A 27,554-nucleotide genomic window follows, 5' to 3' on the forward strand; every position below is an offset into this window, starting at 1 on the left:
CACCCAGAGGTCCATCTCTGATCCAGAAGAGGTGCAGAAGCTGTAAGAGATGGGGATGCTCAGCTTTCAAGGGTGGGGACTTCTGAACAAGCCCTCAGGTCTGAAAAGGTATCTCTTCCATGGACCTTGACTCTGAGAGACGGGAGGAATCAACCTGCAGAGGTATCTCCAGGGAGCTCCAAGATGGAGCTTGGTGTTCTGTCTCCAAGAGAGTCTTATTGCCCATGCTCAGAGCCTACCGTGTGGTCCTCACCAATGCATGTTGACCTCTGGTCAGGCTAGGGTCCTGGGTCTCTGGCTGCACAGCCTGCAGAGGCAGGTGCATACCTGTTGAGGGGGCCACCTTGTCTGTGCCCTTTGCTGAGCCCATATGAGGCCACATTGATTTCTTTGCACTATACAGGAACTATGACCCTTCAGCCTGTGGACATCAGAGGTCCCGTAAACCCCCATGGGGGTGCCCCAAGTAGGAGAGCTGGGAGGTCAGCCAGTAGAGCCTGAGCTTCTGGTAGCCTGGGCTTGGGGAAGGAAAGTCTCTGTTCATTTCCCTGTGATGAAGGTTAACTCATGGCCATGTTCAAAGTGACCCCCTGCCCGGGGAGCTGTGGCCATTAGAAATGGTGTGAGTCTGGAAACTGCCTTAGGCCTGTGACCTCAAGAGAGACATGAGGCGGTGTCCTTGTGCCGTCCTCATCCCCCTTTGCCCCTGTGGTGCCCCTTGTGTGCAAGGTGTCTGATCTGCCTTCTCTCTCTCCCAGCTGCCACGCCCCAGTCCACGCTCCTGCCAGGTGAGTCCTGTGCCTCTTGACTCCGGGCTGTCCCCTCCCTCCCCACCCACCTCCACAGACTCCAGCCAGGAGCCCCAGGCGGGGCGAGTGGACGTTTGCCCCCTCTCAGTACCTGCCCTGGTCACTCTAGAGCGAGCAGAAGTTTCCAGAGGAGCCATAGCACAAGGGTCCTCGGGTCTGACTCAGCGATTTAAGGACATTGTGGCTACACAGTGTCTCCCCAGAGCTTTGGGTGACAGGGAGGCCTGTCCTGGGTCATTTCTGCCTGAAAGCATTGTCTAGACCGAGAGTTCTGTGTGCAGGGAGAACAGGGCTTTTTCATGTCCCACACCCCCGGCGGAGTCTAGGGGATGCTGTTACCAAAAGGGAAAGGTGCCCTTGATGGCTTACAGACTGGGGTTCTCTCAGGGCTGACTCAGTCAACAGAGTTCCAGTGTAAAAGGCGCACGTATGAGTGTGGTGAACACGGTTGAGAAGGCGGAGGGGTACGGGAGCGGGTGGCTGTGTGGACTGGTAACGAACCTGCTAGGACACGGGGGCAGGAGCTGGACCCCAGGCAGAAACTCTGGGGCGCCTGGAGGAGCCTCACCCTCATTGCAGCTGGGCTGGTGGACTTGGGGTCCTACCCTAACCACCGGGGCTCCTCCTTGCTGTTCCCACAGGGAGTTAAGGCGGTAGCTCCGGTGGCTGGTCGCACTGGTGGCCGGTCGCAGGCATGCCAGGGACTTTCATATTCAGGAAAGTAAGCCCTGAGGTCCAGGCGGTCAGGCACAGGAAGTGAGACAGAACGAGGGGCCCCAGTGGACTGAGTCGTTGATGGTGGGCACACACTCCCCACGCGGAGGTCCTAAGAAAAGTGTCAGCAACGTGTGAAGGCTGAGCCTCTTCCCCCTGGGATCCCAGTGGGACCCCTGTGTGCTTTGTGTCTGCCTTTCCGTGTCTTTCTCGCAGCTGCTCGGCCCCAGTCCACTGCCTGGCCCAGTGAGGCTCAGGCGACCTTCCTCCGGATGTCCCTTTCCTCCCTGCCCATGCCCCACTCTTCTCCCCTCTGGGGGAATCGCTGTACTTTGCAGAACCTGGGAGGTTCTGTCCCCTCCCCTGCTCAGTCTCCCAGCTGGCTCTTCTTAACTAGACCTGGGGTTTCCAACACTCCCGTCTTCCCATTGATCCATCTGAGTTGTCACATCCTGTCCTTGATACTGTCTCAGAGATTGTCACCTGCAGGTTCAGAGAACCAGGAATGTGTTCCACCACTCTAGGCCCTGTTACATCCCAGCTGAGGAGAGTTTTGTGGGAGAAGGAAGGTTGATAATCACTGACCTTCTGTTGATGGGACATGAGAACAGGAAGGAGTGCCTGCATCCCTCACTCTGGGCCACGCCTCAGATCCAACAGGGCCACACCTGCATCCGGAAGTGGCAGGGACAGTGCCCAGGAGATGGTGGGTCATAAGGGACTGCAGTGCTCTGGGTGCCAAGGACCATGATTGGCTCCAGCTTCACCCCCTGACTTTTCTGTCCACTTCTGCCTCTGGACAACCCCTCAGAGTGGCTCGTGGAAGGGAGGCGGCCAAGGTTTTCTCACGGGAAGGAGAACACGCCAGGCTTAGAGAGGTGGAGGGAGCCGGCTGACCTCAGACTGGGCCATTGTCCCAGAGGAGCTAGCAGAGCAGGAGGTTTGCTCAGCAAACACAGGTAGCAAGTGGCAGGATCCAGATGTGGAACTGGTGTCATCATGCTGGGTAAACGTTTTGCCACGGCTTCCTTCCTGTGCTGTCTAACTCTGACCTTTCCCTTTGCTGCCACTTCCAGCCTCCTGGCAGACCGTATCCTCACATGCTCCGTCACGCATAGGTAAATATTCCTATCCACCTCCCTGGGGCTTAGTTTCCGCTTCTGGATAAACTGGGGGTTTGGATGTGACAGGAGGAGGTTCAGGGTGTGGCCGTCCATATCCTTGTGCCTGTGAGTGAAGCAAGAGTCTCTGGAGGCCAGGTCTGAGGTCCGATCTTAGTGGGCTGGTGAGCTGTGTCCAGTGGGATCGGGTCCAGATGCTCAGGAAAGATTTTCTTCCAGGCGGTCAGTGTAGGCCCTGCATGCATGTCCATCTTGCTGGTACCTCTACTGGTCTCTCAAGCCATGGATGGCTGTCCAGCCCGAAGGGTTGGGTGTAAAATGCCTGAACCCGGTCCCGTCATCTCCAGGGGTGCGGCCAGAGCCCAGGGAGAACCACCCGGGAGCCAACAAGCTACCAACAGGGGGATGGTCTTGACTTTCCTCCTGCAACCATGGTGCACTAGCCTGGGTATATCTTGGGTGGGTAGGATTACCTTCGTGCTCGCCTCCTCTTGGAGTGATGGGCTGTGCCTCTGCATTTGAGCATCTTCAGACTTGGGCAGAATAGCAATCTCTACTGACTTCCCTGTGATGAAGATTAACTCCTGGGCATAAAAGAAAGGTGATTCCTGCCCAGGGGAGACTCACCGACAGGAAGTCCCCTGAGTCTGGAACGGGCCTTAGGCCTGTCACCTCAGGAGAGATAAGAGGAGGTGTCCTTGTGCTGCCCTCTAGGGACTGAATCAGGATTGGCCCTGAGGCTGGTGAATGGAGGTGACAGGTGTGAGGGCCGGGTCGAGGTCCTGTACCGAGGCTCCTGGGGCACCGTGTGTGATGACAGCTGGGACACCAACGACGCCAACGTGGTCTGCAGGCAGCTGGGCTGTGGCTGGGCCATGTGGGCCCAAGGAAATGCCCAGTATGGTCAGGGCTCAGGGCCGATCGTCCTGGATAACGTGGGCTGCTCGGGGCAGGAGAGCTACCTGTGGAGCTGCCCTCACAATGGCTGGAACACACACAACTGTGGACACAGCGAGGACGCCGGTGTCGTCTGCTCAGGTTGGTCTCACATAAGCTGGGTGTCCCTCTCTAGGGGCGTGGTTTCCTTCTGACACTATGGTCCCCTCTCAAAGCATTTTCTAAACTTCTCGCTTCCTTACATCACCTTGTCTCTCTGCTAAGAATTAGTATGAACTCTTTGACAAGCTGCCAGGCATGTAGCTGGTGATTTGGAACAAAGAACCAAACTGAAAGTGACTTGAAGCCCTTTTTGTCCATATGCCACAGTGCAAGCCAGAGGCAAGAGAGGCTAGTTCTGTCACAGGGTCTCTGAATGGAGGTCATGGCCTAGGACTGCAGGTGGCCCAGGGATTGGTTCCTGTGTCCTGCACGGTAGCCCCTGCAGGGAACTGGGATGCACTGTCTGGGCAGCAGGTCTGCCGTGTGCAGGGCAGTGAACCCTGTGTGGCCTGCCGGGCACAGCCTTGTCATCACTTACGCTCGGGCCTGACAGATCACACATGGGATTTAACTTGAACCTGAACCCCTCAGTGTTGCTGCCTCAGTGGGCCCGTATATGCTGTGAGGCTGATGTCTGGTTTGGGTCCACTCGGTCATCTAGACACAGAGCTAATCACCTTGACATTGGAAATAAGGGATGCTGGGCTGCCTGGGCCTCTCAGGAGAGCCTCTTTGGGGGGTGAGGATGGCAGAGGTCCCACCACACGTGGCAGGGCTCAGGCATGGACGGAGCGCCTCACCTGCTCAGCTCCGTCCCCCATTGCCCCTGTGGTGCCCCTTCTGTGCAAGGTGTCTGATCTGCCTTCTCTCTCTCCCAGCTGCCAGGCCCCAGTCCACGCTCCTGCCAGGTGAGTCCTGTGCCTCTTGACTCTGGGCTGTGCCCTCCGTCCCCAGCCACCTCCACAGACTCCAGCCAGGAGCCCCAGGCGGGGCGAGTGGACGTTTGCTCCCTCTCAGTACCTGCCCTGGTCACTCTAGAGCGAGCAGACGCTTCCAGAGGAGCCATAGCACAAGGGTCTTCGGGTCTGACTCAGCGATTTAAGGAAATTGTGGCTACACAGTGTCTCCCCAGAGCTTTGGGTGACAGGGAGGCCTGTTCTGGGGTCATTTCTGCCTGAAAGCATTGTCTAGACCGAGAGTTATGTGTGCAGGGAGAACTGGGCTGTTTCGGGTCCCACACCCCCCCGCGGAGTCCAAAAGGGATACTTTCCCCCGAGAGCACTCAGTCAGGAGAGCGTGCTAATTGCTCCTGTGGAGCGGGGCGCCTCATCGCCATGCCTTGGACATTGGAGGGCATGGTCCGGCTCACGGCCGGCTCTCAGAAAAGACCTATTCCTCCCCCAGGCAGTGGAGAGTCTCAGACCCCACATTCCCTGATGTGAGTGACAGGTCACTAGAGCAACCCTGACTGTAGACACCTTCTCTCTAATCCTGCTGTGCTTTCCCTTCAGGCTGGTGGACGCCCACAGCTCCTACCGAAGGTAAGCCTCACTTGGGTCCTGCAAAACACTCCACTCATCAGGCCTGGGTGCAATTCCTGACTCTTGGTTTGAGCCTCTGAGCTCACCGCCTCATCTAATGTGGAGGGTTCCTTTCGCGTGCCCCGAGTTGTGGAGAACCTTCACCTCCCAGTTGTGGCATACATTACTCAGAATGCTTTGGTTGCCAAGTGGCAGGATCCCAACTCACACTGTCTTGAGTTGGGGGTGGGACTGGGGGCCGCAATGGCTTCCATAGGTCAGTGGTAGGACGGTCTTGAGGTAGAGCTGGATCCAGAGGTTCCAGTACAGCTTTTCCCCTGCACTTTTCTTACCCCTGTTGTCTCATGTTTACGGACTTCACTGTCAGCTTTCTTCCTGCCAAGGGACAGTTGTCAGCCTCAGGTGTACATCCCGGGAGGGGAGATAGTCTTTTTTTTCTAGCTCTTCAGCTCACAAGCCCTGGAAAGACTCTGAACAGCCTGCTACCTATAGATGCCTTCTTTGTAATGAAGTCCATGGGCTCTGATGATTTTCAGTGGGTGCACGGCTTGGTCAAGAGTCAGCACAATTTTGGGGTTAAAAAATGACATGAGTGAGTGCTCAGCAGAAAAGTAGTCTTCAGAATAACCTTGGGCCTGATGGAGTGGGTTCCCATGTGGGAGTGAACATCCGAAGGTGGTTCCTTGGCGGGGTCTGGGAAGCTGTCTCTGCTGGGCTCCTGCTACAGGGGCTCAAGTTCATCCCAGCGGTCCCTGCGGATTCAGGCTGTGGGCTTCCCCTCTTCCCACCTCCTTCCCAAGCCTGGGATTAGCCACTGAATTGCTGGGCCTTGTGGGGAACCCATCAGAGAACATGCGTTCCTCTGTCCACTGCCAAGGGTTCTATCAAACAGCCCCGTGGGGATAAATGATGATGACCGGGCTCAGTCAGGTCCTCCGGAAGGAAAACATTACCTTGAACTCAGAAGTCTTTCCCTGGAAGGATTCTGAATCGCGTTTGGTCCTCAGGACCTGTTCCTCCGGAAGACACAGGAGAGTGCATTTTCCCGTGTCCTTCCAGGAACTGAATCAGGATTGGCCCTGAGGCTGGTGAATGGAGGTGACAGGTGTGAAGGCCGGGTCGAGGTCCTGTACCGAGGCTCCTGGGGCACAGTGTGTGATGACAGCTGGGACACCAACGACGCCAACGTGGTCTGCAGGCAGCTGGGCTGTGGCTGGGCCACGTCGGCCCCTGGAAGTGCCCGGTACGGTCAGGGCTCAGGGCCGATCGTCCTAGACGATGTTCGCTGCATGGGGCACGAGAGCTACCTGTGGAGCTGCCCTCACAATGGCTGGAACACACACAACTGTGGACACAGCGAGGACGCCGGTGTCGTCTGCTCAGGTTGGTCTCACATACGCTGGGTGTCCCTTTCTGGGGGTGTGGTTTCCTTCTGACACTCTGATCCCCTCTCAAAGCATTTTCTACATTTCTCGCTTCCTTACATCACCTTGTCTCTCTGCTAAGAATTAGTATGAGCTCTTTGACAAGATGCCAGGCATGTAGCTGGTGAATTGGAACAAAGACCCGAACTGAAAGTGACTTGAAGCCCGTTTTCTCCATATGCCACACTGCAAGCCAGAGGCAAGAGAGGCTAGTTCTGTCACGAGGTCTCTGAATGGAGGTCATGGCCTAGGACTGCAGGTGGCCCAGGGATTGGTTCCTGAGTCCTGCACGGTAGCCCCTGCAGGGAACTGGGATGCACTGTCTGGGCAGCAGGTCTGCCGTGCGCAGGGCAGTGGCCCCTGGGTGGCCTGCCGGCCACAGCCTTGTCACCACCTACAGACAAGCCTGACAGATCTCACACGGGTTTTGCACTTTGAACTAGACGCCTCAGTGTTGCTGCCTCAGTGGGCCCATAAATGCTGTGAGGCTGATGACTGGTTTGGGTCCACTCGGCCATCTAGACACAGAGCTAATCACTTTGACGTTGGAAATAAGTGATGTTGGGCTGCCTGGACCTCTCAGGAGAGCCTCTTTGGGGGGTGAGGATGGCAGAGGTCCCACCCCGCGTGGCAGGGCTCAGGCATGGACTGAGCGTGTCACCTGCTCAGCGCCGTCCCCCTTTGCCCCTGTGGTGCCCCTTCTGTGCAAGGTGTCTGATCTGCCTTCTCTCTCTCCTAGCTGCCAGGCCCCAGTCCACGCTCCTGCCAGGTGAGTCCTGTGCCTCTTGACTCCGGGCTGTCCCCTCCGTCCCCACCCACCTCCACAGACTCCAGCCAGGAGCCCCAGGCGGGGCGAGTGGACGTTTGCCCCCTCTCAGTACCTGCCCTCGTCACTCTAGAGCGAGCAGACGCTTCCAGAGGAGCCATAGCACAAGGGTCCTCGGGTCTGACTCAGCGATTTAAGGACATTGTGGCTACACAGTGTCTCCCCAGAGCTTTGGGTGACAGGGGGCCCTGTCCTGGGGTCATTTCTGCCTGAAAGCATTGTCTAGACCGAGAGTTATGTGTGCAGGGAGAACTGGGCTGTTTCGGGTCCCACACCCCCCCGCGGAGTCCAAAAGGGATACTTTCTCCCGAGAGCACTCAGTCAGGAGAGCGTGCTAATTGCTCCTGTGGAGCGGGGCGCCTCATCGCCATGCCTTGGACATTGGAGGGCATGGTCCGGCTCACGGCCGGCTCTCAGAAAAGACCTATTCCTCCCCCAGGCAGTGGAGAGTCTCAGACCCCACATTCCCTGATGTGAGTGACAGGTCACTAGAGCAACCCTGACTGTAGACACCTTCTCTCTAATCCTGCTGTGCTTTCCCTTCAGGCTGGTGGACGCCCACAGCTCCTACCGAAGGTAAGCCTCACTTGGGTCCTGCAAAACACTCCACTCATCAGGCCTGGGTGCAATTCCTGACTCTTGGTTTGAGCCTCTGAGCTCACCGCCTCATCTAATGTGGAGGGTTCCTTTCGCGTGCCCCGAGTTGTGGAGAACCTTCACCTCCCAGTTGTGGCATACATTACTCAGAATGCTTTGGTTGCCAAGTGGCAGGATCCCAACTCACACTGTCTTGAGTTGGGGGTGGGACTGGGGGCCGCAATGGCTTCCATAGGTCAGTGGTAGGACGGTCTTGAGGTAGAGCTGGATCCAGAGGTTCCAGTATAGCTTTTCCCCTGCACTTTTCTTACCCCTGTTGTCTCATGTTTACGGACTTCACTGTCAGCTTTCTTCCTGCCAAGGGACAGTTGTCAGCCTCAGGTGTACATCCCGGGAGGGGAGATAGTCTTTTTTTTCTAGCTCTTCAGCTCACAAGCCCTGGAAAGACTCTGAACAGCCTGCTACCTATAGATGCCTTCTTTGTAATGAAGTCCATGGGCTCTGATGATTTTCAGTGGGTGCACGGCTTGGTCAAGAGTCAGCACAATTTTGGGGTTAAAAAATGACATGAGTGAGTGCTCAGCAGAAAAGTAGTCTTCAGAATAACCTTGGGCCTGATGGAGTGGGTTCCCATGTGGGAGTGAACATCCGAAGGTGGTTCCTTGGCGGGGTCTGGGAAGCTGTCTCTGCTGGGCTCCTGCTACAGGGGCTCAAGTTCATCCCAGCGGTCCCTGCGGATTCAGGCTGTGGGCTTCCCCTCTTCCCACCTCCTTCCCAAGCCTGGGATTAGCCACTGAATTGCTGGGCCTTGTGGGGAACCCATCAGAGAACATGCGTTCCTCTGTCCACTGCCAAGGGTTCTATCAAACAGCCCCGTGGGGATAAATGATGATGACCGGGCTCAGTCAGGTCCTCCGGAAGGAAAACATTACCTTGAACTCAGAAGTCTTTCCCTGGAAGGATTCTGAATCGCGTTTGGTCCTCAGGACCTGTTCCTCCGGAAGACACAGGAGAGTGCATTTTCCCGTGTCCTTCCAGGAACTGAATCAGGATTGGCCCTGAGGCTGGTGAATGGAGGTGACAGGTGTGAAGGCCGGGTCGAGGTCCTGTACCGAGGCTCCTGGGGCACAGTGTGTGATGACAGCTGGGACACCAACGACGCCAACGTGGTCTGCAGGCAGCTGGGCTGTGGCTGGGCCACGTCGGCCCCTGGAAGTGCCCGGTACGGTCAGGGCTCAGGGCCGATCGTCCTAGACGATGTTCGCTGCATGGGGCACGAGAGCTACCTGTGGAGCTGCCCTCACAATGGCTGGAACACACACAACTGTGGACACAGCGAGGACGCCGGTGTCGTCTGCTCAGGTTGGTCTCACATACGCTGGGTGTCCCTTTCTGGGGGTGTGGTTTCCTTCTGACACTCTGATCCCCTCTCAAAGCATTTTCTACATTTCTCGCTTCCTTACATCACCTTGTCTCTCTGCTAAGAATTAGTATGAGCTCTTTGACAAGATGCCAGGCATGTAGCTGGTGAATTGGAACAAAGACCCGAACTGAAAGTGACTTGAAGCCCGTTTTCTCCATATGCCACACTGCAAGCCAGAGGCAAGAGAGGCTAGTTCTGTCACGAGGTCTCTGAATGGAGGTCATGGCCTAGGACTGCAGGTGGCCCAGGGATTGGTTCCTGAGTCCTGCACGGTAGCCCCTGCAGGGAACTGGGATGCACTGTCTGGGCAGCAGGTCTGCCGTGCGCAGGGCAGTGGCCCCTGGGTGGCCTGCCGGCCACAGCCTTGTCACCACCTACAGACAAGCCTGACAGATCTCACACGGGTTTTGCACTTTGAACTAGACGCCTCAGTGTTGCTGCCTCAGTGGGCCCATAAATGCTGTGAGGCTGATGACTGGTTTGGGTCCACTCGGCCATCTAGACACAGAGCTAATCACTTTGACGTTGGAAATAAGTGATGTTGGGCTGCCTGGACCTCTCAGGAGAGCCTCTTTGGGGGGTGAGGATGGCAGAGGTCCCACCCCGCGTGGCAGGGCTCAGGCATGGACTGAGCGTGTCACCTGCTCAGCGCCGTCCCCCTTTGCCCCTGTGGTGCCCCTTCTGTGCAAGGTGTCTGATCTGCCTTCTCTCTCTCCTAGCTGCCAGGCCCCAGTCCACGCTCCTGCCAGGTGAGTCCTGTGCCTCTTGACTCCGGGCTGTCCCCTCCGTCCCCACCCACCTCCACAGACTCCAGCCAGGAGCCCCAGGCGGGGCGAGTGGACGTTTGCCCCCTCTCAGTACCTGCCCTCGTCACTCTAGAGCGAGCAGACGCTTCCAGAGGAGCCATAGCACAAGGGTCCTCGGGTCTGACTCAGCGATTTAAGGACATTGTGGCTACACAGTGTCTCCCCAGAGCTTTGGGTGACAGGGGGCCCTGTCCTGGGGTCATTTCTGCCTGAAAGCATTGTCTAGACCGAGAGTTATGTGTGCAGGGAGAACTGGGCTGTTTCGGGTCCCACACCCCCCCGCGGAGTCCAAAAGGGATACTTTCTCCCGAGAGCACTCAGTCAGGAGAGCGTGCTAATTGCTCCTGTGGAGCGGGGCGCCTCATCGCCATGCCTTGGACATTGGAGGGCATGGTCCGGCTCACGGCCGGCTCTCAGAAAAGACCTATTCCTCCCCCAGGCAGTGGAGAGTCTCAGACCCCACATTCCCTGATGTGAGTGACAGGTCACTAGAGCAACCCTGACTGTAGACACCTTCTCTCTAATCCTGCTGTGCTTTCCCTTCAGGCTGGTGGACGCCCACAGCTCCTACCGAAGGTAAGCCTCACTTGGGTCCTGCAAAACACTCCACTCATCAGGCCTGGGTGCAATTCCTGACTCTTGGTTTGAGCCTCTGAGCTCACCGCCTCATCTAATGTGGAGGGTTCCTTTCGCGTGCCCCGAGTTGTGGAGAACCTTCACCTCCCAGTTGTGGCATACATTACTCAGAATGCTTTGGTTGCCAAGTGGCAGGATCCCAACTCACACTGTCTTGAGTTGGGGGTGGGACTGGGGGCCGCAATGGCTTCCATAGGTCAGTGGTAGGACGGTCTTGAGGTAGAGCTGGATCCAGAGGTTCCAGTATAGCTTTTCCCCTGCACTTTTCTTACCCCTGTTGTCTCATGTTTACGGACTTCACTGTCAGCTTTCTTCCTGCCAAGGGACAGTTGTCAGCCTCAGGTGTACATCCCGGGAGGGGAGATAGTCTTTTTTTTCTAGCTCTTCAGCTCACAAGCCCTGGAAAGACTCTGAACAGCCTGCTACCTATAGATGCCTTCTTTGTAATGAAGTCCATGGGCTCTGATGATTTTCAGTGGGTGCACGGCTTGGTCAAGAGTCAGCACAATTTTGGGGTTAAAAAATGACATGAGTGAGTGCTCAGCAGAAAAGTAGTCTTCAGAATAACCTTGGGCCTGATGGAGTGGGTTCCCATGTGGGAGTGAACATCCGAAGGTGGTTCCTTGGCGGGGTCTGGGAAGCTGTCTCTGCTGGGCTCCTGCTACAGGGGCTCAAGTTCATCCCAGCGGTCCCTGCGGATTCAGGCTGTGGGCTTCCCCTCTTCCCACCTCCTTCCCAAGCCTGGGATTAGCCACTGAATTGCTGGGCCTTGTGGGGAACCCATCAGAGAACATGCGTTCCTCTGTCCACTGCCAAGGGTTCTATCAAACAGCCCCGTGGGGATAAATGATGATGACCGGGCTCAGTCAGGTCCTCCGGAAGGAAAACATTACCTTGAACTCAGAAGTCTTTCCCTGGAAGGATTCTGAATCGCGTTTGGTCCTCAGGACCTGTTCCTCCGGAAGACACAGGAGAGTGCATTTTCCCGTGTCCTTCCAGGAACTGAATCAGGATTGGCCCTGAGGCTGGTGAATGGAGGTGACAGGTGTGAAGGCCGGGTCGAGGTCCTGTACCGAGGCTCCTGGGGCACAGTGTGTGATGACAGCTGGGACACCAACGACGCCAACGTGGTCTGCAGGCAGCTGGGCTGTGGCTGGGCCACGTCGGCCCCTGGAAGTGCCCGGTACGGTCAGGGCTCAGGGCCGATCGTCCTAGACGATGTTCGCTGCATGGGGCACGAGAGCTACCTGTGGAGCTGCCCTCACAATGGCTGGAACACACACAACTGTGGACACAGCGAGGACGCCGGTGTCGTCTGCTCAGGTTGGTCTCACATACGCTGGGTGTCCCTTTCTGGGGGTGTGGTTTCCTTCTGACACTCTGATCCCCTCTCAAAGCATTTTCTACATTTCTCGCTTCCTTACATCACCTTGTCTCTCTGCTAAGAATTAGTATGAGCTCTTTGACCAGATGCCAGGCATGTAGCTGGTGAATTGGAACAAAGACCCGAACTGAAAGTGACCTGAAGCCCGTTTTCTCCATATGCCACACTGCAAGCCAGAGGCAAGAGAGGCTAGTTCTGTCACGAGGTCTCTGAATGGAGGTCATGGCCTAGGACTGCAGGTGGCCCAGGGATTGGTTCCTGAGTCCTGCACGGTAGCCCCTGCAGGGAACTGGGATGCACTGTCTGGGCAGCAGGTCTGCCGTGCGCAGGGCAGTGGCCCCTGGGTGGCCTGCCGGCCACAGCCTTGTCACCACCTACAGACAAGCCTGACAGATCTCACACGGGTTTTGCACTTTGAACTAGACGCCTCAGTGTTGCTGCCTCAGTGGGCCCATAAATGCTGTGAGGCTGATGACTGGTTTGGGTCCACTCGGTCATCTAGACACAGAGCTAATCAGCTTAACACAGAAAATAAGGGATGCTGGGCTGCCTGGACCTCTCAGGAGAGCCTCTTTGGGGGGTGAGGATGGCAGAGGTCCCACCCCGCGTGGCAGGGCTCAGGCATGGACTGAGCGTGTCACCTGCTCAGCGCCGTCCCCCTTTGCCCCTGTGGTGCCCCTTCTGTGCAAGGTGTCTGATCTGCCTTCTCTCTCTCCTAGCTGCCAGGCCCCAGTCCACGCTCCTGCCAGGTGAGTCCTGTGCCTCTTGACTCCGGGCTGTCCCCTCCGTCCCCACCCACCTCCACAGACTCCAGCCAGGAGCCCCAGGCGGGGCGAGTGGACGTTTGCCCCCTCTCAGTACCTGCCCTCGTCACTCTAGAGCGAGCAGACGCTTCCAGAGGAGCCATAGCACAAGGGTCCTCGGGTCTGACTCAGCGATTTAAGGACATTGTGGCTACACAGTGTCTCCCCAGAGCTTTGGGTGACAGGGGGCCCTGTCCTGGGGTCATTTCTGCCTGAAAGCATTGTCTAGACCGAGAGTTATGTGTGCAGGGAGAACTGGACTGTTTCGGGTCCCACACCCCCCCGCGGAGTCCAAAAGGGATACTTTCTCCCGAGAGCACTCAGTCAGGAGAGCGTGCTAATTGCTCCTGTGGAGCGGGGCGCCTCATCGCCATGCCTTGGACATTGGAGGGCATGGTCCGGCTCACGGCCGGCTCTCAGAAAAGACCTATTCCTCCCCCAGGCAGTGGAGAGTCTCAGACCCCACATTCCCTGATGTGAGTGACAGGTCACTAGAGCAACCCTGACTGTAGACACCTTCTCTCTAATCCTGCTGTGCTTTCCCTTCAGGCTGGTGGACGCCCACAGCTCCTACCGAAGGTAAGCCTCACTTGGGTCCTGCAAAACACTCCACTCATCAGGCCTGGGTGCAATTCCTGACTCTTGGTTTGAGCCTCTGAGCTCACCGCCTCATCTAATGTGGAGGGTTCCTTTCGCGTGCCCCGAGTTGTGGAGAACCTTCACCTCCCAGTTGTGGCATACATTACTCAGAATGCTTTGGTTGCCAAGTGGCAGGATCCCAACTCACACTGTCTTGAGTTGGGGGTGGGACTGGGGGCCGCAATGGCTTCCATAGGTCAGTGGTAGGACGGTCTTGAGGTAGAGCTGGATCCAGAGGTTCCAGTATAGCTTTTCCCCTGCACTTTTCTTACCCCTGTTGTCTCATGTTTACGGACTTCACTGTCAGCTTTCTTCCTGCCAAGGGACAGTTGTCAGCCTCAGGTGTACATCCCGGGAGGGGAGATAGTCTTTTTTTTCTAGCTCTTCAGCTCACAAGCCCTGGAAAGACTCTGAACAGCCTGCTACCTATAGATGCCTTCTTTGTAATGAAGTCCATGGGCTCTGATGATTTTCAGTGGGTGCACGGCTTGGTCAAGAGTCAGCACAATTTTGGGGTTAAAAAATGACATGAGTGAGTGCTCAGCAGAAAAGTAGTCTTCAGAATAACCTTGGGCCTGATGGAGTGGGTTCCCATGTGGGAGTGAACATCCGAAGGTGGTTCCTTGGCGGGGTCTGGGAAGCTGTCTCTGCTGGGCTCCTGCTACAGGGGCTCAAGTTCATCCCAGCGGTCCCTGCGGATTCAGGCTGTGGGCTTCCCCTCTTCCCACCTCCTTCCCAAGCCTGGGATTAGCCACTGAATTGCTGGGCCTTGTGGGGAACCCATCAGAGAACATGCGTTCCTCTGTCCACTGCCAAGGGTTCTATCAAACAGCCCCGTGGGGATAAATGATGATGACCGGGCTCAGTCAGGTCCTCCGGAAGGAAAACATTACCTTGAACTCAGAAGTCTTTCCCTGGAAGGATTCTGAATCGCGTTTGGTCCTCAGGACCTGTTCCTCCGGAAGACACAGGAGAGTGCATTTTCCCGTGTCCTTCCAGGAACTGAATCAGGATTGGCCCTGAGGCTGGTGAATGGAGGTGACAGGTGTGAAGGCCGGGTCGAGGTCCTGTACCGAGGCTCCTGGGGCACAGTGTGTGATGACAGCTGGGACACCAACGACGCCAACGTGGTCTGCAGGCAGCTGGGCTGTGGCTGGGCCACGTCGGCCCCTGGAAGTGCCCGGTACGGTCAGGGCTCAGGGCCGATCGTCCTAGACGATGTTCGCTGCATGGGGCACGAGAGCTACCTGTGGAGCTGCCCTCACAATGGCTGGAACACACACAACTGTGGACACAGCGAGGACGCCGGTGTCGTCTGCTCAGGTTGGTCTCACATACGCTGGGTGTCCCTTTCTGGGGGTGTGGTTTCCTTCTGACACTCTGATCCCCTCTCAAAGCATTTTCTACATTTCTCGCTTCCTTACATCACCTTGTCTCTCTGCTAAGAATTAGTATGAGCTCTTTGACAAGATGCCAGGCATGTAGCTGGTGAATTGGAACAAAGACCCGAACTGAAAGTGACTTGAAGCCCGTTTTCTCCATATGCCACACTGCAAGCCAGAGGCAAGAGAGGCTAGTTCTGTCACGAGGTCTCTGAATGGAGGTCATGGCCTAGGACTGCAGGTGGCCCAGGGATTGGTTCCTGAGTCCTGCACGGTAGCCCCTGCAGGGAACTGGGATGCACTGTCTGGGCAGCAGATCTGCCGTGCGCAGGGCAGTGGCCCCTGGGTGGCCTGCCGGCCACAGCCTTGTCACCACCTACAGACAAGCCTGACAGATCTCACACGGGTTTTGCACTTTGAACTAGACGCCTCAGTGTTGCTGCCTCAGTGGGCCCATAAATGCTGTGAGGCTGATGACTGGTTTGGGTCCACTCGGCCATCTAGACACAGAGCTAATCACTTTGACGTTGGAAATAAGTGATGTTGGGCTGCCTGGACCTCTCAGGAGAGCCTCTTTGGGGGGTGAGGATGGCAGAGGTCCCACCCCGCGTGGCAGGGCTCAGGCATGGACTGAGCGTGTCACCTGCTCAGCGCCGTCCCCCTTTGCCCCTGTGGTGCCCCTTCTGTGCAAGGTGTCTGATCTGCCTTCTCTCTCTCCTAGCTGCCAGGCCCCAGTCCACGCTCCTGCCAGGTGAGTCCTGTGCCTCTTGACTCCGGGCTGTCCCCTCCGTCCCCACCCACCTCCACAGACTCCAGCCAGGAGCCCCAGGCGGGGCGAGTGGACGTTTGCCCCCTCTCAGTACCTGCCCTCGTCACTCTAGAGCGAGCAGACGCTTCCAGAGGAGCCATAGCACAAGGGTCCTCGGGTCTGACTCAGCGATTTAAGGACATTGTGGCTACACAGTGTCTCCCCAGAGCTTTGGGTGACAGGGGGCCCTGTCCTGGGGTCATTTCTGCCTGAAAGCATTGTCTAGACCGAGAGTTATGTGTGCAGGGAGAACTGGGCTGTTTCGGGTCCCACACCCCCCCGCGGAGTCCAAAAGGGATACTTTCTCCCGAGAGCACTCAGTCAGGAGAGCGTGCTAATTGCTCCTGTGGAGCGGGGCACCTCATCGCCATGCCTTGGACATTGGAGGGCATGGTCCGGCTCACGGCCGGCTCTCAGAAAAGACCTATTCCTCCCCCAGGCAGTGGAGAGTCTCAGACCCCACATTCCCTGATGTGAGTGACAGGTCACTAGAGCAACCCTGACTGTAGACACCTTCTCTCTAATCCTGCTGTGCTTTCCCTTCAGGCTGGTGGACGCCCACAGCTCCTACCGAAGGTAAGCCTCACTTGGGTCCTGCAAAACACTCCACTCATCAGGCCTGGGTGCAATTCCTGACTCTTGGTTTGAGCCTCTGAGCTCACCGCCTCATCTAATGTGGAGGGTTCCTTTCGCGTGCCCCGAGTTGTGGAGAACCTTCACCTCCCAGTTGTGGCATACATTACTCAGAATGCTTTGGTTGCCAAGTGGCAGGATCCCAACTCACACTGTCTTGAGTTGGGGGTGGGACTGGGGGCCGCAATGGCTTCCATAGGTCAGTGGTAGGACGGTCTTGAGGTAGAGCTGGATCCAGAGGTTCCAGTATAGCTTTTCCCCTGCACTTTTCTTACCCCTGTTGTCTCATGTTTACGGACTTCACTGTCAGCTTTCTTCCTGCCAAGGGACAGTTGTCAGCCTCAGGTGTACATCCCGGGAGGGGAGATAGTCTTTTTTTTCTAGCTCTTCAGCTCACAAGCCCTGGAAAGACTCTGAACAGCCTGCTACCTATAGATGCCTTCTTTGTAATGAAGTCCATGGGCTCTGATGATTTTCAGTGGGTGCACGGCTTGGTCAAGAGTCAGCACAATTTTGGGGTTAAAAAATGACATGAGTGAGTGCTCAGCAGAAAAGTAGTCTTCAGAATAACCTTGGGCCTGATGGAGTGGGTTCCCATGTGGGAGTGAACATCCGAAGGTGGTTCCTTGGCGGGGTCTGGGAAGCTGTCTCTGCTGGGCTCCTGCTACAGGGGCTCAAGTTCATCCCAGCGGTCCCTGCGGATTCAGGCTGTGGGCTTCCCCTCTTCCCACCTCCTTCCCAAGCCTGGGATTAGCCACTGAATTGCTGGGCCTTGTGGGGAACCCATCAGAGAACATGCGTTCCTCTGTCCACTGCCAAGGGTTCTATCAAACAGCCCCGTGGGGATAAATGATGATGACCGGGCTCAGTCAGGTCCTCCGGAAGGAAAACATTACCTTGAACTCAGAAGTCTTTCCCTGGAAGGATTCTGAATCGCGTTTGGTCCTCAGGACCTGTTCCTCCGGAAGACACAGGAGAGTGCATTTTCCCGTGTCCTTCCAGGAACTGAATCAGGATTGGCCCTGAGGCTGGTGAATGGAGGTGACAGGTGTGAAGGCCGGGTCGAGGTCCTGTACCGAGGCTCCTGGGGCACAGTGTGTGATGACAGCTGGGACACCAACGACGCCAACGTGGTCTGCAGGCAGCTGGGCTGTGGCTGGGCCACGTCGGCCCCTGGAAGTGCCCGGTACGGTCAGGGCTCAGGGCCGATCGTCCTAGACGATGTTCGCTGCATGGGGCACGAGAGCTACCTGTGGAGCTGCCCTCACAATGGCTGGAACACACACAACTGTGGACACAGCGAGGACGCCGGTGTCGTCTGCTCAGGTTGGTCTCACATACGCTGGGTGTCCCTTTCTGGGGGTGTGGTTTCCTTCTGACACTCTGATCCCCTCTCAAAGCATTTTCTACATTTCTCGCTTCCTTACATCACCTTATCTCTCTGCTAAGAATTAGTATGAGCTCTTTGACCAGATGCCAGGCATGTAGCTGGTGAATTGGAACAAAGACCCGAACTGAAAGTGACCTGAAGCCCGTTTTCTCCATATGCCACACTGCAAGCCAGAGGCAAGAGAGGCTAGTTCTGTCACGAGGTCTCTGAATGGAGGTCATGGCCTAGGACTGCAGGTGGCCCAGGGATTGGTTCCTGAGTCCTGCACGGTAGCCCCTGCAGGGAACTGGGATGCACTGTCTGGGCAGCAGGTCTGCCGTGCGCAGGGCAGTGGCCCCTGGGTGGCCTGCCGGCCACAGCCTTGTCACCACCTACAGACAAGCCTGACAGATCTCACACGGGTTTTGCACTTTGAACTAGACGCCTCAGTGTTGCTGCCTCAGTGGGCCCATAAATGCTGTGAGGCTGATGACTGGTTTGGGTCCACTCGGTCATCTAGACACAGAGCTAATCAGCTTAACACAGAAAATAAGGGATGCTGGGCTGCCTGGACCTCTCAGGAGAGCCTCTTTGGGGGGTGAGGATGGCAGAGGTCCCACCCCGCGTGGCAGGGCTCAGGCATGGACTGAGCGTGTCACCTGCTCAGCGCCGTCCCCCTTTGCCCCTGTGGTGCCCCTTCTGTGCAAGGTGTCTGATCTGCCTTCTCTCTCTCCTAGCTGCCAGGCCCCAGTCCACGCTCCTGCCAGGTGAGTCCTGTGCCTCTTGACTCCGGGCTGTCCCCTCCGTCCCCACCCACCTCCACAGACTCCAGCCAGGAGCCCCAGGCGGGGCGAGTGGACGTTTGCCCCCTCTCAGTACCTGCCCTCGTCACTCTAGAGCGAGCAGACGCTTCCAGAGGAGCCATAGCACAAGGGTCCTCGGGTCTGACTCAGCGATTTAAGGACATTGTGGCTACACAGTGTCTCCCCAGAGCTTTGGGTGACAGGGGGCCCTGTCCTGGGGTCATTTCTGCCTGAAAGCATTGTCTAGACCGAGAGTTATGTGTGCAGGGAGAACTGGGCTGTTTCGGGTCCCACACCCCCCCGCGGAGTCCAAAAGGGATACTTTCTCCCGAGAGCACTCAGTCAGGAGAGCGTGCTAATTGCTCCTGTGGAGCGGGGCGCCTCATCGCCATGCCTTGGACATTGGAGGGCATGGTCCGGCTCACGGCCGGCTCTCAGAAAAGACCTATTCCTCCCCCAGGCAGTGGAGAGTCTCAGACCCCACATTCCCTGATGTGAGTGACAGGTCACTAGAGCAACCCTGACTGTAGACACCTTCTCTCTAATCCTGCTGTGCTTTCCCTTCAGGCTGGTGGACGCCCACAGCTCCTACCGAAGGTAAGCCTCACTTGGGTCCTGCAAAACACTCCACTCATGAGGCCTGGGTGCAATTCCTGACTCTTGGTTTGAGCCTCTGAGCTCACCGCCTCATCTAATGTGGAGGGTTCCTTTCGCGTGCCCGAGTTGTGGAGAACCTTCACCTCCCAGTTGTGGCATACATTACTCAGAATGCTTTGGTTGCCAAGTGGCAGGATCCCAACTCACACTGTCTTGAGTTGGGGGTGGGACTGGGGGCCGCAATGGCTTCCATAGGTCAGTGGTAGGACGGTCTTGAGGTAGAGCTGGATCCAGAGGTTCCAGTACAGCTTTTCCCCTGCACTTTTCTTACCCCTGTTGTCTCATGTTTACGGACTTCACTGTCAGCTTTCTTCCTGCCAAGGGACAGTTGTCAGCCTCAGGTGTACATCCCGGGAGGGGAGATAGTCTTTTTTTTCTAGCTCTTCAGCTCACAAGCCCTGGAAAGACTCTGAACAGCCTGCTACCTATAGATGCCTTCTTCGTAATGAAGTCCATGGGCTCTGATGATTTTCAGTGGGTGCACGGCTTGGTCAAGAGTCAGCACAATTTTGGGGTTAAAAAATGACATGAGTGAGTGCTCAGCAGAAAAGTAGTCTTCAGAATAACCTTGGGCCTGATGGAGTGGGTTCCCATGTGGGAGTGAACATCCGAAGGTGGTTCCTTGGCGGGGTCTGGGAAGCTGTCTCTGCTGGGCTCCTGCTACAGGGGCTCAAGTTCATCCCAGTGGTCCCTGGGGATTCAGGCTGTGGGCTTCCCCTCTTCCCACCTCCTTCCCAAGGCTAGGATCAGCCACTGAATTGCTGGGCCTTGTGGGGAACCCATCAGAGAACATGCGTTCCTCTGTCCACTGCCAAGGGTTCTATCAAACAGCCCCGTGGGGATAAATGATGATGACCGGGCTCAGTCAGGTCCTCCGGAAGGAAGACATTACCGTGAACTCAGAAGTCTTTCCCTGGAAGGATTCTGAATCGCGTTTGGTCCTCAGGACCTGTTCCTCCGGAAGACACAGGAGAGTGCATTTTCCCGTGTCCTTCCAGGAACTGAATCAGGATTGGCCCTGAGGCTGGTGAATGGAGGTGACAGGTGTGCAGGCCGAGTCGAGGTCCTGTACCGAGGCTCCTGGGGCACAGTGTGTGATGACAGCTGGGACACCAACGACGCCAACGTGGTCTGCAGGCAGCTGGGCTGTGGCTGGGCCACGTCGGCCCCTGGAAGTGCCCGGTACGGTCAGGGCTCAGGGCCGATCGTCCTGGACGACGTGGGCTGCTCAGGGCATGAGAGCTACCTGTGGAGCTGCCCTCACAACCCCTGGAACACACACAACTGTGGACACAGCGAGGACGCCGGTGTCGTCTGCTCAGGTTGGTCTCACATAAGCTGGGTGTCCCTTTCTGGGGGTGTGGTTTCCTTCTGACACTCTGATCCCCTCTCAAAGCATTTTCTACACTTCTCGCTTCCTTACATCACCTTATCTCTCTGCTAAGAATTAGTATGAGCTCTTTGACAAGATGCCAGGCATGTAGCTGGTGAATTGGAACAAAGACCCGAACTGAAAGTGACTTGAAGCCCGTTTTCTCCATATGCCACACTGCAAGCCAGAGGCAAGAGAGGCTAGTTCTGTCACAAGGTGTCTGAATGGAGGTCATGGCCTAGGACTGCAGGTGGCCCAGGGATTTGTTCCTGAGTCCTGCACGGTAGCCCCTGCAGGGAACTGGGATGCACTGTCTGGGCAGCAGGTCTGCCGTGCGCAGGGCAGTGGCCCCTGGGTGGCCTGCCGGCCACAGCCTTGTCACCACCTACAGACAAGCCTGACAGATCTCACACGGGTTTTGCACTTTGAACTAGACGCCTCAGTGTTGCTGCCTCAGTGGGCCCATAAATGCTGTGAGGCTGATGACTGGTTTGGGTCCACTCGGTCATCTAGACACAGAGCTAATCAGCTTAACACAGGAAATAAGGGATGCTGGGCTGCCTGGACCTCTCAGGAGGAGCCTCTTTGGGGGGTGAGGATGGCAGAGGTCCCACCCCGCGTGGCAGGGCTCAGGCATGGACTGAGCATGTCACCCGGTCAGCACCGTCCCCCTTTGCCCCTGTGGTGCCCCTTGTGTGCAAGGTGTCTGATCTGCCTTCTCTCTCTCCCAGCTGCCAGGCCCCAGTCCACGCTCCTGCCAGGTGAGTCCTGTGCCTCTTGACTCCGGGCTGTCCCCTCCGTCCCCACCCACCTCCACAGACTCCAGCCAGGAGCCCCAGGCGGGGCGAGTGGACGTTTGCCCCCTCTCAGTACCTGCCCTGGTCACTCTAGAGCGAGCAGACGCTTCCAGAGGAGCCATAGCACAAGGGTCCTCGGGGCTGGCTCAGCGATTTAAGGACATTGTGGCTACACAGTGTCTCCCCAGAGCTTTGGGTGACAGGGAGGCCTGTCCTGGGGTCATTTCTGCCTGAAAGCATTGTCTAGACCGAGGGTTATGTGTGCAGGGAGAACGGGGGCTGTTTCGGGTCCCCCCCCCCGCGGAGTCCAAAACGGAACTTTCTCCCGAGAGCACTCAGTCAGGAGAGCGTGCTAATTGCTCCTGTGGAGCGGGGCGCCTCATCGCCATGCCTTGGACATTGGAGGGCATGGTCCGGCTCACGGCTGGCTCTCAGAAAAGACCTATTCCTCCCCCAGGCAGTGGAGAGTCTCAGACCCCACATTCCCTGATGTGAGTGACAGGTCACTAGAGCAACCCTGACTGTAGACACCTTCTCTCTAATCCTGCTGTGCTTTCCCTTCAGGCTGGTGGACGCCCACAGCTCCTACCGAAGGTAAGCCTCACTTGGGTCCTGCAAAACACTCCACTCATGAGGCCTGGGTGCAATTCCTGACTCTTGGTTTGAGCCTCTGAGCTCACCGCCTCATCTAATGTGGAGGGTTCCTTTCGCGTGCCCGAGTTGTGGAGAACCTTCACCTCCCAGTTGTGGCATACATTACTCAGAATGCTTTGGTTGCCAAGTGGCAGGATCCCAACTCACACTGTCTTGAGTTGGGGGTGGGACTGGGGGCCGCAATGGCTTCCATAGGTCAGTGGTAGGACGGTCTTGAGGTAGAGCTGGATCCAGAGGTTCCAGTACAGCTTTTCCCCTGCACTTTTCTTACCCCTGTTGTCTCATGTTTACGGACTTCACTGTCAGCTTTCTTCCTGCCAGGGACAGTTGTCAGCCTCAGGTGTACATCCCAGGAGGGGAGATAGTCTTTTTTTTCTAGCTCTTCAGCTCACAAGCCCTGGAAAGACTCTGAACAGCCTGCTACCTATAGATGCCTTCTTCGTAATGAAGTCCATGGGCTCTGATGATTTTCAGTGGGTGCACGGCTTGGTCAAGAGTCAGCACAATTTTGGGGTTAAAAAATGACATGAGTGAGTGCTCAGCAGAAAAGTAGTCTTCAGAATAACCTTGGGCCTGATGGAGTGGGTTCCCATGTGGGAGTGAACATCTGAAGGTGGTCCTTGGCGGGGTCTGGGAAGCTGTCTCTGCTGTGCTCCTGCTACAGGGGCTCAAGTTCATCCCAGTGGTCCCTGGGGATTCAGGCTGTGGGCTTCCCCTCTTCCCACCTCCTTCCCAAGGCTGGGATCAGCCACTGAATTGCTGGGCCTTGTGGGGAACCCATCAGAGAACATGCATTCCTCTGTCCACTGCCAAGGGTTCTATCAAACAGCCCCGTGGGGATAAATGATGATGACCGGGCTCAGTCAGGTCCTCCGGAAGGAAAACATTACCTTGAACTCAGAAGTCTTTCCCTGGAAGCATTCTGAATCACGTTCGGTCCTCAGGACCTGTTCCTCCAGAAGACACAGGAGAGTGCATTTTCCTGTCTCCTTCCAGGAACTGAATCAGGATTAGCCCTGAGGCTAGTGAATGGAAGCGACAGGTGTGAGGGCCGGGTGGAGGTCCTGTACCAAGGCTCCTGGGGCACCGTGTGTGACGACAGCTGGGACACCAACGACGCCAACGTGGTCTGCAGGCAGCTGGGCTGTGGCTGGGCCATGTCGGCCCCAGGAAATGCCCGTTATGGTCAGGGCTCAGGGCCGATCGTCCTGGATGACGTGGGCTGCTCGGGGCATGAGAACTACCTGTGGAGCTGCCCTCACAACCCCTGGAACACACACAACTGTAGACACAGTGAGGATGCCAGTGTCGTCTGCGCAGGTTGGTCTCAAATAACCTAGGTGTCCCTCTCTGGCGGAGTCGTTTCTTTCTGACATTCTGAATCCCTTTTACAGCATTTTTACATTTCTTGCTTCCTTAAATCACCTTATCTCTCTGCTAAGAATTAGTATGAGCTCTTTGACAACTGCCAGGCATGTTGCTGGTGAATTGGAACAAAGACCCGAACTGAAAGTGACTTGAAGCCCGTTTTCTCCATATGCCACAGTGCAAGCCAGAGGCAAGAGAGGCTAGTTCTGTCACGAGGTTTCTGAATGGAGGTCATGGCCTAGGAATGCAGGTGGCCCAGGGATTGGTTCCTGTGTCCTGCACGGTAGCCCCTGCAGGGAACTGGGATGCACTGTCTGGGCAGCAGGTCTGCCGTGCGCAGGGCAGTGGCCCCTGTGTGGCCTGCCGGCCACAGCCTTGCCACCACCTACAGACAAGCCTGACAGATCTCACACGGGTTTTGCACTTTGAACTAGACGCCTCAGTGTGGCTGCCTCAGTGGGCCCATAAATGCTGTGTGGCTGATGACTGGTTTGGGTCCACTCGGTCATCTAGACACAGAGCTAATCAGCTTAACACAGAAAATAAGGGATGCTGGGCTGCCTGGACCTCTCAGGAGAGCCTCTTTGGGGGGTGAGGATGGCAGAGGTCCCACCCCGCGTGGCAGGGCTCAGGCATGGACTGAGCGTGTCACCTGCTCAGCGCCGTCCCCCTTTGCCCCTGTGGTGCCCCTTCTGTGCAAGGAGTCTGATCTGCCTTCTCTCTCTCCCAGCTGCCAGGCCCCAGTCCACGCTCCTGCCAGGTGAGTCCTGTGCCTCTTGACTCCGGGCTGTCCCCTCCGTCCCCACCCACCTCCACAGACTCCAGCCAGGAGCCCCAGGCGGGGCGAGTGGACGTTTGCCCCCTCTCAGTACCTGCCCTGGTCACTCTAGAGCGAGCAGATGCTTCCAGAGGAGCCATAGCACAAGGGTCCTCGGGTCTGACTCAGCGATTTAAGAACATTGTGGCGACACAGTGTCTCCCCAGAGCTTTGGGTGACAGGGAGGCCTGTCCTGGGGTCATTTCTGCCTGAAAGCATTGTCTAGACCGAGAGTTATGTGTGCAGGGAGAACTGGGCTGTTTCGGGTCCCACACCCCCCCGCGGAGTCCAAAAGGGATACTTTCTCCCGAGAGCACTCAGTCAGGAGAGCGTGCTAATTGCTCCTGTGGAGCGGGGCGCCTCATCGCCATGCCTTGGACATTGGAGGGCATGGTCCGGCTCACGGCCGGCTCTCAGAAAAGACCTATTCCTCCCCCAGGCAGTGGAGAGTCTCAGACCCCACATTCCCTGATGTGAGTGACAGGTCACTAGAGCAACCCTGACTGTAGACACCTTCTCTCTAATCCTGCTGTGCTTTCCCTTCAGGCTGGTGGACGCCCACAGCTCCTACCGAAGGTAAGCCTCACTTGGGTCCTGCAAAACACTCCACTCATGAGGCCTGGGTGCAATTCCTGACTCTTGGTTTGAGCCTCTGAGCTCACCGCCTCATCTAATGTGGAGGGTTCCTTTCGCGTGCCCGAGTTGTGGAGAACCTTCACCTCCCAGTTGTGGCATACATTACTCAGAATGCTTTGGTTGCCAAGTGGCAGGATCCCAACTCACACTGTCTTGAGTTGGGGGTGGGACTGGGGGCCGCAATGGCTTCCATAGGTCAGTGGTAGGACGGTCTTGAGGTAGAGCTGGATCCAGAGGTTCCAGTACAGCTTTTCCCCTGCACTTTTCTTACCCCTGTTGTCTCATGTTTACGGACTTCACTGTCAGCTTTCTTCCTGCCAAGGGACAGTTGTCAGCCTCAGGTGTACATCCCGGGAGGGGAGATAGTCTTTTTTTTCTAGCTCTTCAGCTCACAAGCCCTGGAAAGACTCTGAACAGCCTGCTACCTATAGATACCTTCTTCGTAATGAAGTCCATGGGCTCTGATGATTTTCAGTGGGTGCACGGCTTGGTCAAGAGTCAGCACAATTTTGGGGTTAAAAAATGACATGAGTGAGTGCTCAGCAGAAAAGTAGTCTTCAGAATAACCTTGGGCCTGATGGAGTGGGTTCCCATGTGGGAGTGAACATCCGAAGGTGGTTCCTTGGCGGGGTCTGGGAAGCTGTCTCTGCTGGGCTCCTGCTACAGGGGCTCAAGTTCATCCCAGTGGTCCCTGGGGATTCAGGCTGTGGGCTTCCCCTCTTCCCACCTCCTTCCCAAGGCTAGGATCAGCCACTGAATTGCTGGGCCTTGTGGGGAACCCATCAGAGAACATGCGTTCCTCTGTCCACTGCCAAGGGTTCTATCAAACAGCCCCATGGGCATAAATGATGATGACCGGGCTCAGTCAGGTCCTCCGGAAGGAAGACATTACCGTGAACTCAGAAGTCTTTCCCTGGAAGGATTCTGAATCGCGTTTGGTCCTCAGGACCTGTTCCTCCGGAAGACACAGGAGAGTGCATTTTCCCGTGTCCTTCCAGGAACTGAATCAGGATTGGCCCTGAGGCTGGTGAATGGAGGTGACAGGTGTGAGGGCCGAGTCGAGGTCCTGTACCGAGGCTCCTGGGGCACAGTGTGTGATGACAGCTGGGACACCAACGACGCCAACGTGGTCTGCAGGCAGCTGGGCTGTGGTTGGGCCACGTCGGCCCCTGGAAGTGCCCGGTACGGTCAGGGCTCAGGGCCGATCGTCCTAGACGATGTTCGCTGCATGGGGCACGAGAGCTACCTGTGGAGCTGCCCTCACAATGGCTGGAACACACACAACTGTGGACACAGCGAGGACGCCGGTGTCGTCTGCTCAGGTTGGTCTCACATACGCTGGGTGTCCCTTTCTGGGGGTGTGGTTTCCTTCTGACACTCTGATCCCCTCTCAAAGCATTTTCTACATTTCTCGCTTCCTTACATCACCTTATCTCTCTGCTAAGAATTAGTATGAGCTCTTTGACCAGATGCCAGGCAAGTAGCTGGTGAATTGGAACAAAGACCCGAACTGAAAGTGACCTGAAGCCCTTTTTCTCCATATGCCACAGTGCAAGCCAGAGGCAAGAGAGGCTAGTTCTGTCACGAGGTTTCTGAATGGAGGTCATGGCCTAGGAATGCAGGTGGCCCAGGGATTGGTTCCTGTGTCCTGCACGGTAGCCCCTGCAGGGAACTGGGATGCACTGTCTGGGCAGCAGGTCTGCCGTGCGCAGGGCAGTGGCCCCTGTGTGGCCTGCCGGCCACAGCCTTGCCACCACCTACAGACAAGCCTGACAGATCTCACACGGGTTTTGCACTTTGAACTAGACTCCTCAGTGTGGCTGCCTCAGTGGGCCCATAAATGCTGTGTGGCTGATGACTGGTTTGGGTCCACTCGGTCATCTAGACACAGAGCTAATCAGCTTAACACAGAAAATAAGGGATGCTGGGCTGCCTGGACCTCTCAGGAGAGCCTCTTTGGGGGGTGAGGATGGCAGAGGTCCCACCCCGCGTGGCAGGGCTCAGGCATGGACTGAGCGCCTCACCTGCTCAGCGCCGTCCCCCTTTGCCCCTGTGGTGCCCCTTCTGTGCAAGGTGTCTGATCTGCCTTCTCTCTCTCCTAGCTGCCAGGCCCCAGTCCACGCTCCTGCCAGGTGAGTCCTGTGCCTCTTGACTCCGGGCTGTCCCCTCCCTCCCCACTTACCTCCACAGACTCCAGCCAGGAGCCCCAGGCGGGGCGAGTGGACGTTTGCCCCCTCTCAGTACCTGCCCTGGTCACTCTAGAGCGAGCAGATGCTTCCAGAGGAGCCATAGCACAAGGGTCCTCGGGGCTGACTCAGCGATTTAAGGACATTGTGGCTACACAGTGTCTCCCCAGAGCTTTGGGTGACAGGGAGGCCTGTCCTGGGGTCATTTCTGCCTGAAAGCATTGTCTAGACCGAGAGTTATGTGTGCAGGGAGAACGGGGGCTGTTTCGGGTCCCCCCCCCTGCGGAGTCCAAAAGGGATACTATCTCCAGAGAGCACTCAGTCAGGAGAGCGTGCTAATTGCTCCTGTGGAGCGGGGCGCCTCATCGCCATGCCTTGGACATTGAAGGGCATGGTCCGGCTCACGGCCG

At 56.7% G+C, this 27,554-nt stretch overlaps 1 protein-coding gene across 1 annotated transcript in view; it reads left to right on the forward strand.

Moving 5' to 3' along the window:
- The first annotated feature begins 408 nt into the window (after window positions 1-408).
- The window catches only part of DMBT1 (deleted in malignant brain tumors 1), a 42,765-nt gene continuing 15,619 nt past the window's right edge, over window positions 409-27,554 (forward strand). Inside the window, exons 1-26 of the mRNA XM_060125775.1 lie at window positions 409-466; window positions 759-788; window positions 3,359-3,682; window positions 4,462-4,491; window positions 5,095-5,124; window positions 6,184-6,543; window positions 7,288-7,317; window positions 7,921-7,950; window positions 9,010-9,333; window positions 11,836-12,159; window positions 12,940-12,969; window positions 13,536-13,557; window positions 14,639-14,985; window positions 15,766-15,795; window positions 16,399-16,428; window positions 17,488-17,811; window positions 18,592-18,621; window positions 19,225-19,254; window positions 20,313-20,636; window positions 21,418-21,447; window positions 22,048-22,077; window positions 23,134-23,457; window positions 24,236-24,265; window positions 24,869-24,898; window positions 25,957-26,280; window positions 27,061-27,090. Coding sequence (XP_059981758.1) covers window positions 409-466; window positions 759-788; window positions 3,359-3,682; window positions 4,462-4,491; window positions 5,095-5,124; window positions 6,184-6,543; window positions 7,288-7,317; window positions 7,921-7,950; window positions 9,010-9,333; window positions 11,836-12,159; window positions 12,940-12,969; window positions 13,536-13,557; window positions 14,639-14,985; window positions 15,766-15,795; window positions 16,399-16,428; window positions 17,488-17,811; window positions 18,592-18,621; window positions 19,225-19,254; window positions 20,313-20,636; window positions 21,418-21,447; window positions 22,048-22,077; window positions 23,134-23,457; window positions 24,236-24,265; window positions 24,869-24,898; window positions 25,957-26,280; window positions 27,061-27,090 — 3,505 coding nt within the window. The remainder of the gene's footprint in view (window positions 467-758; window positions 789-3,358; window positions 3,683-4,461; window positions 4,492-5,094; window positions 5,125-6,183; window positions 6,544-7,287; window positions 7,318-7,920; window positions 7,951-9,009; window positions 9,334-11,835; window positions 12,160-12,939; window positions 12,970-13,535; window positions 13,558-14,638; window positions 14,986-15,765; window positions 15,796-16,398; window positions 16,429-17,487; window positions 17,812-18,591; window positions 18,622-19,224; window positions 19,255-20,312; window positions 20,637-21,417; window positions 21,448-22,047; window positions 22,078-23,133; window positions 23,458-24,235; window positions 24,266-24,868; window positions 24,899-25,956; window positions 26,281-27,060; window positions 27,091-27,554) is intronic.

The sequence above is a fragment of the Lagenorhynchus albirostris genome, chromosome 16 (genome assembly GCF_949774975.1).
Source record: "Lagenorhynchus albirostris chromosome 16, mLagAlb1.1, whole genome shotgun sequence".
NCBI classification, from domain to species: Eukaryota; Metazoa; Chordata; class Mammalia; order Artiodactyla; family Delphinidae; genus Lagenorhynchus; species Lagenorhynchus albirostris.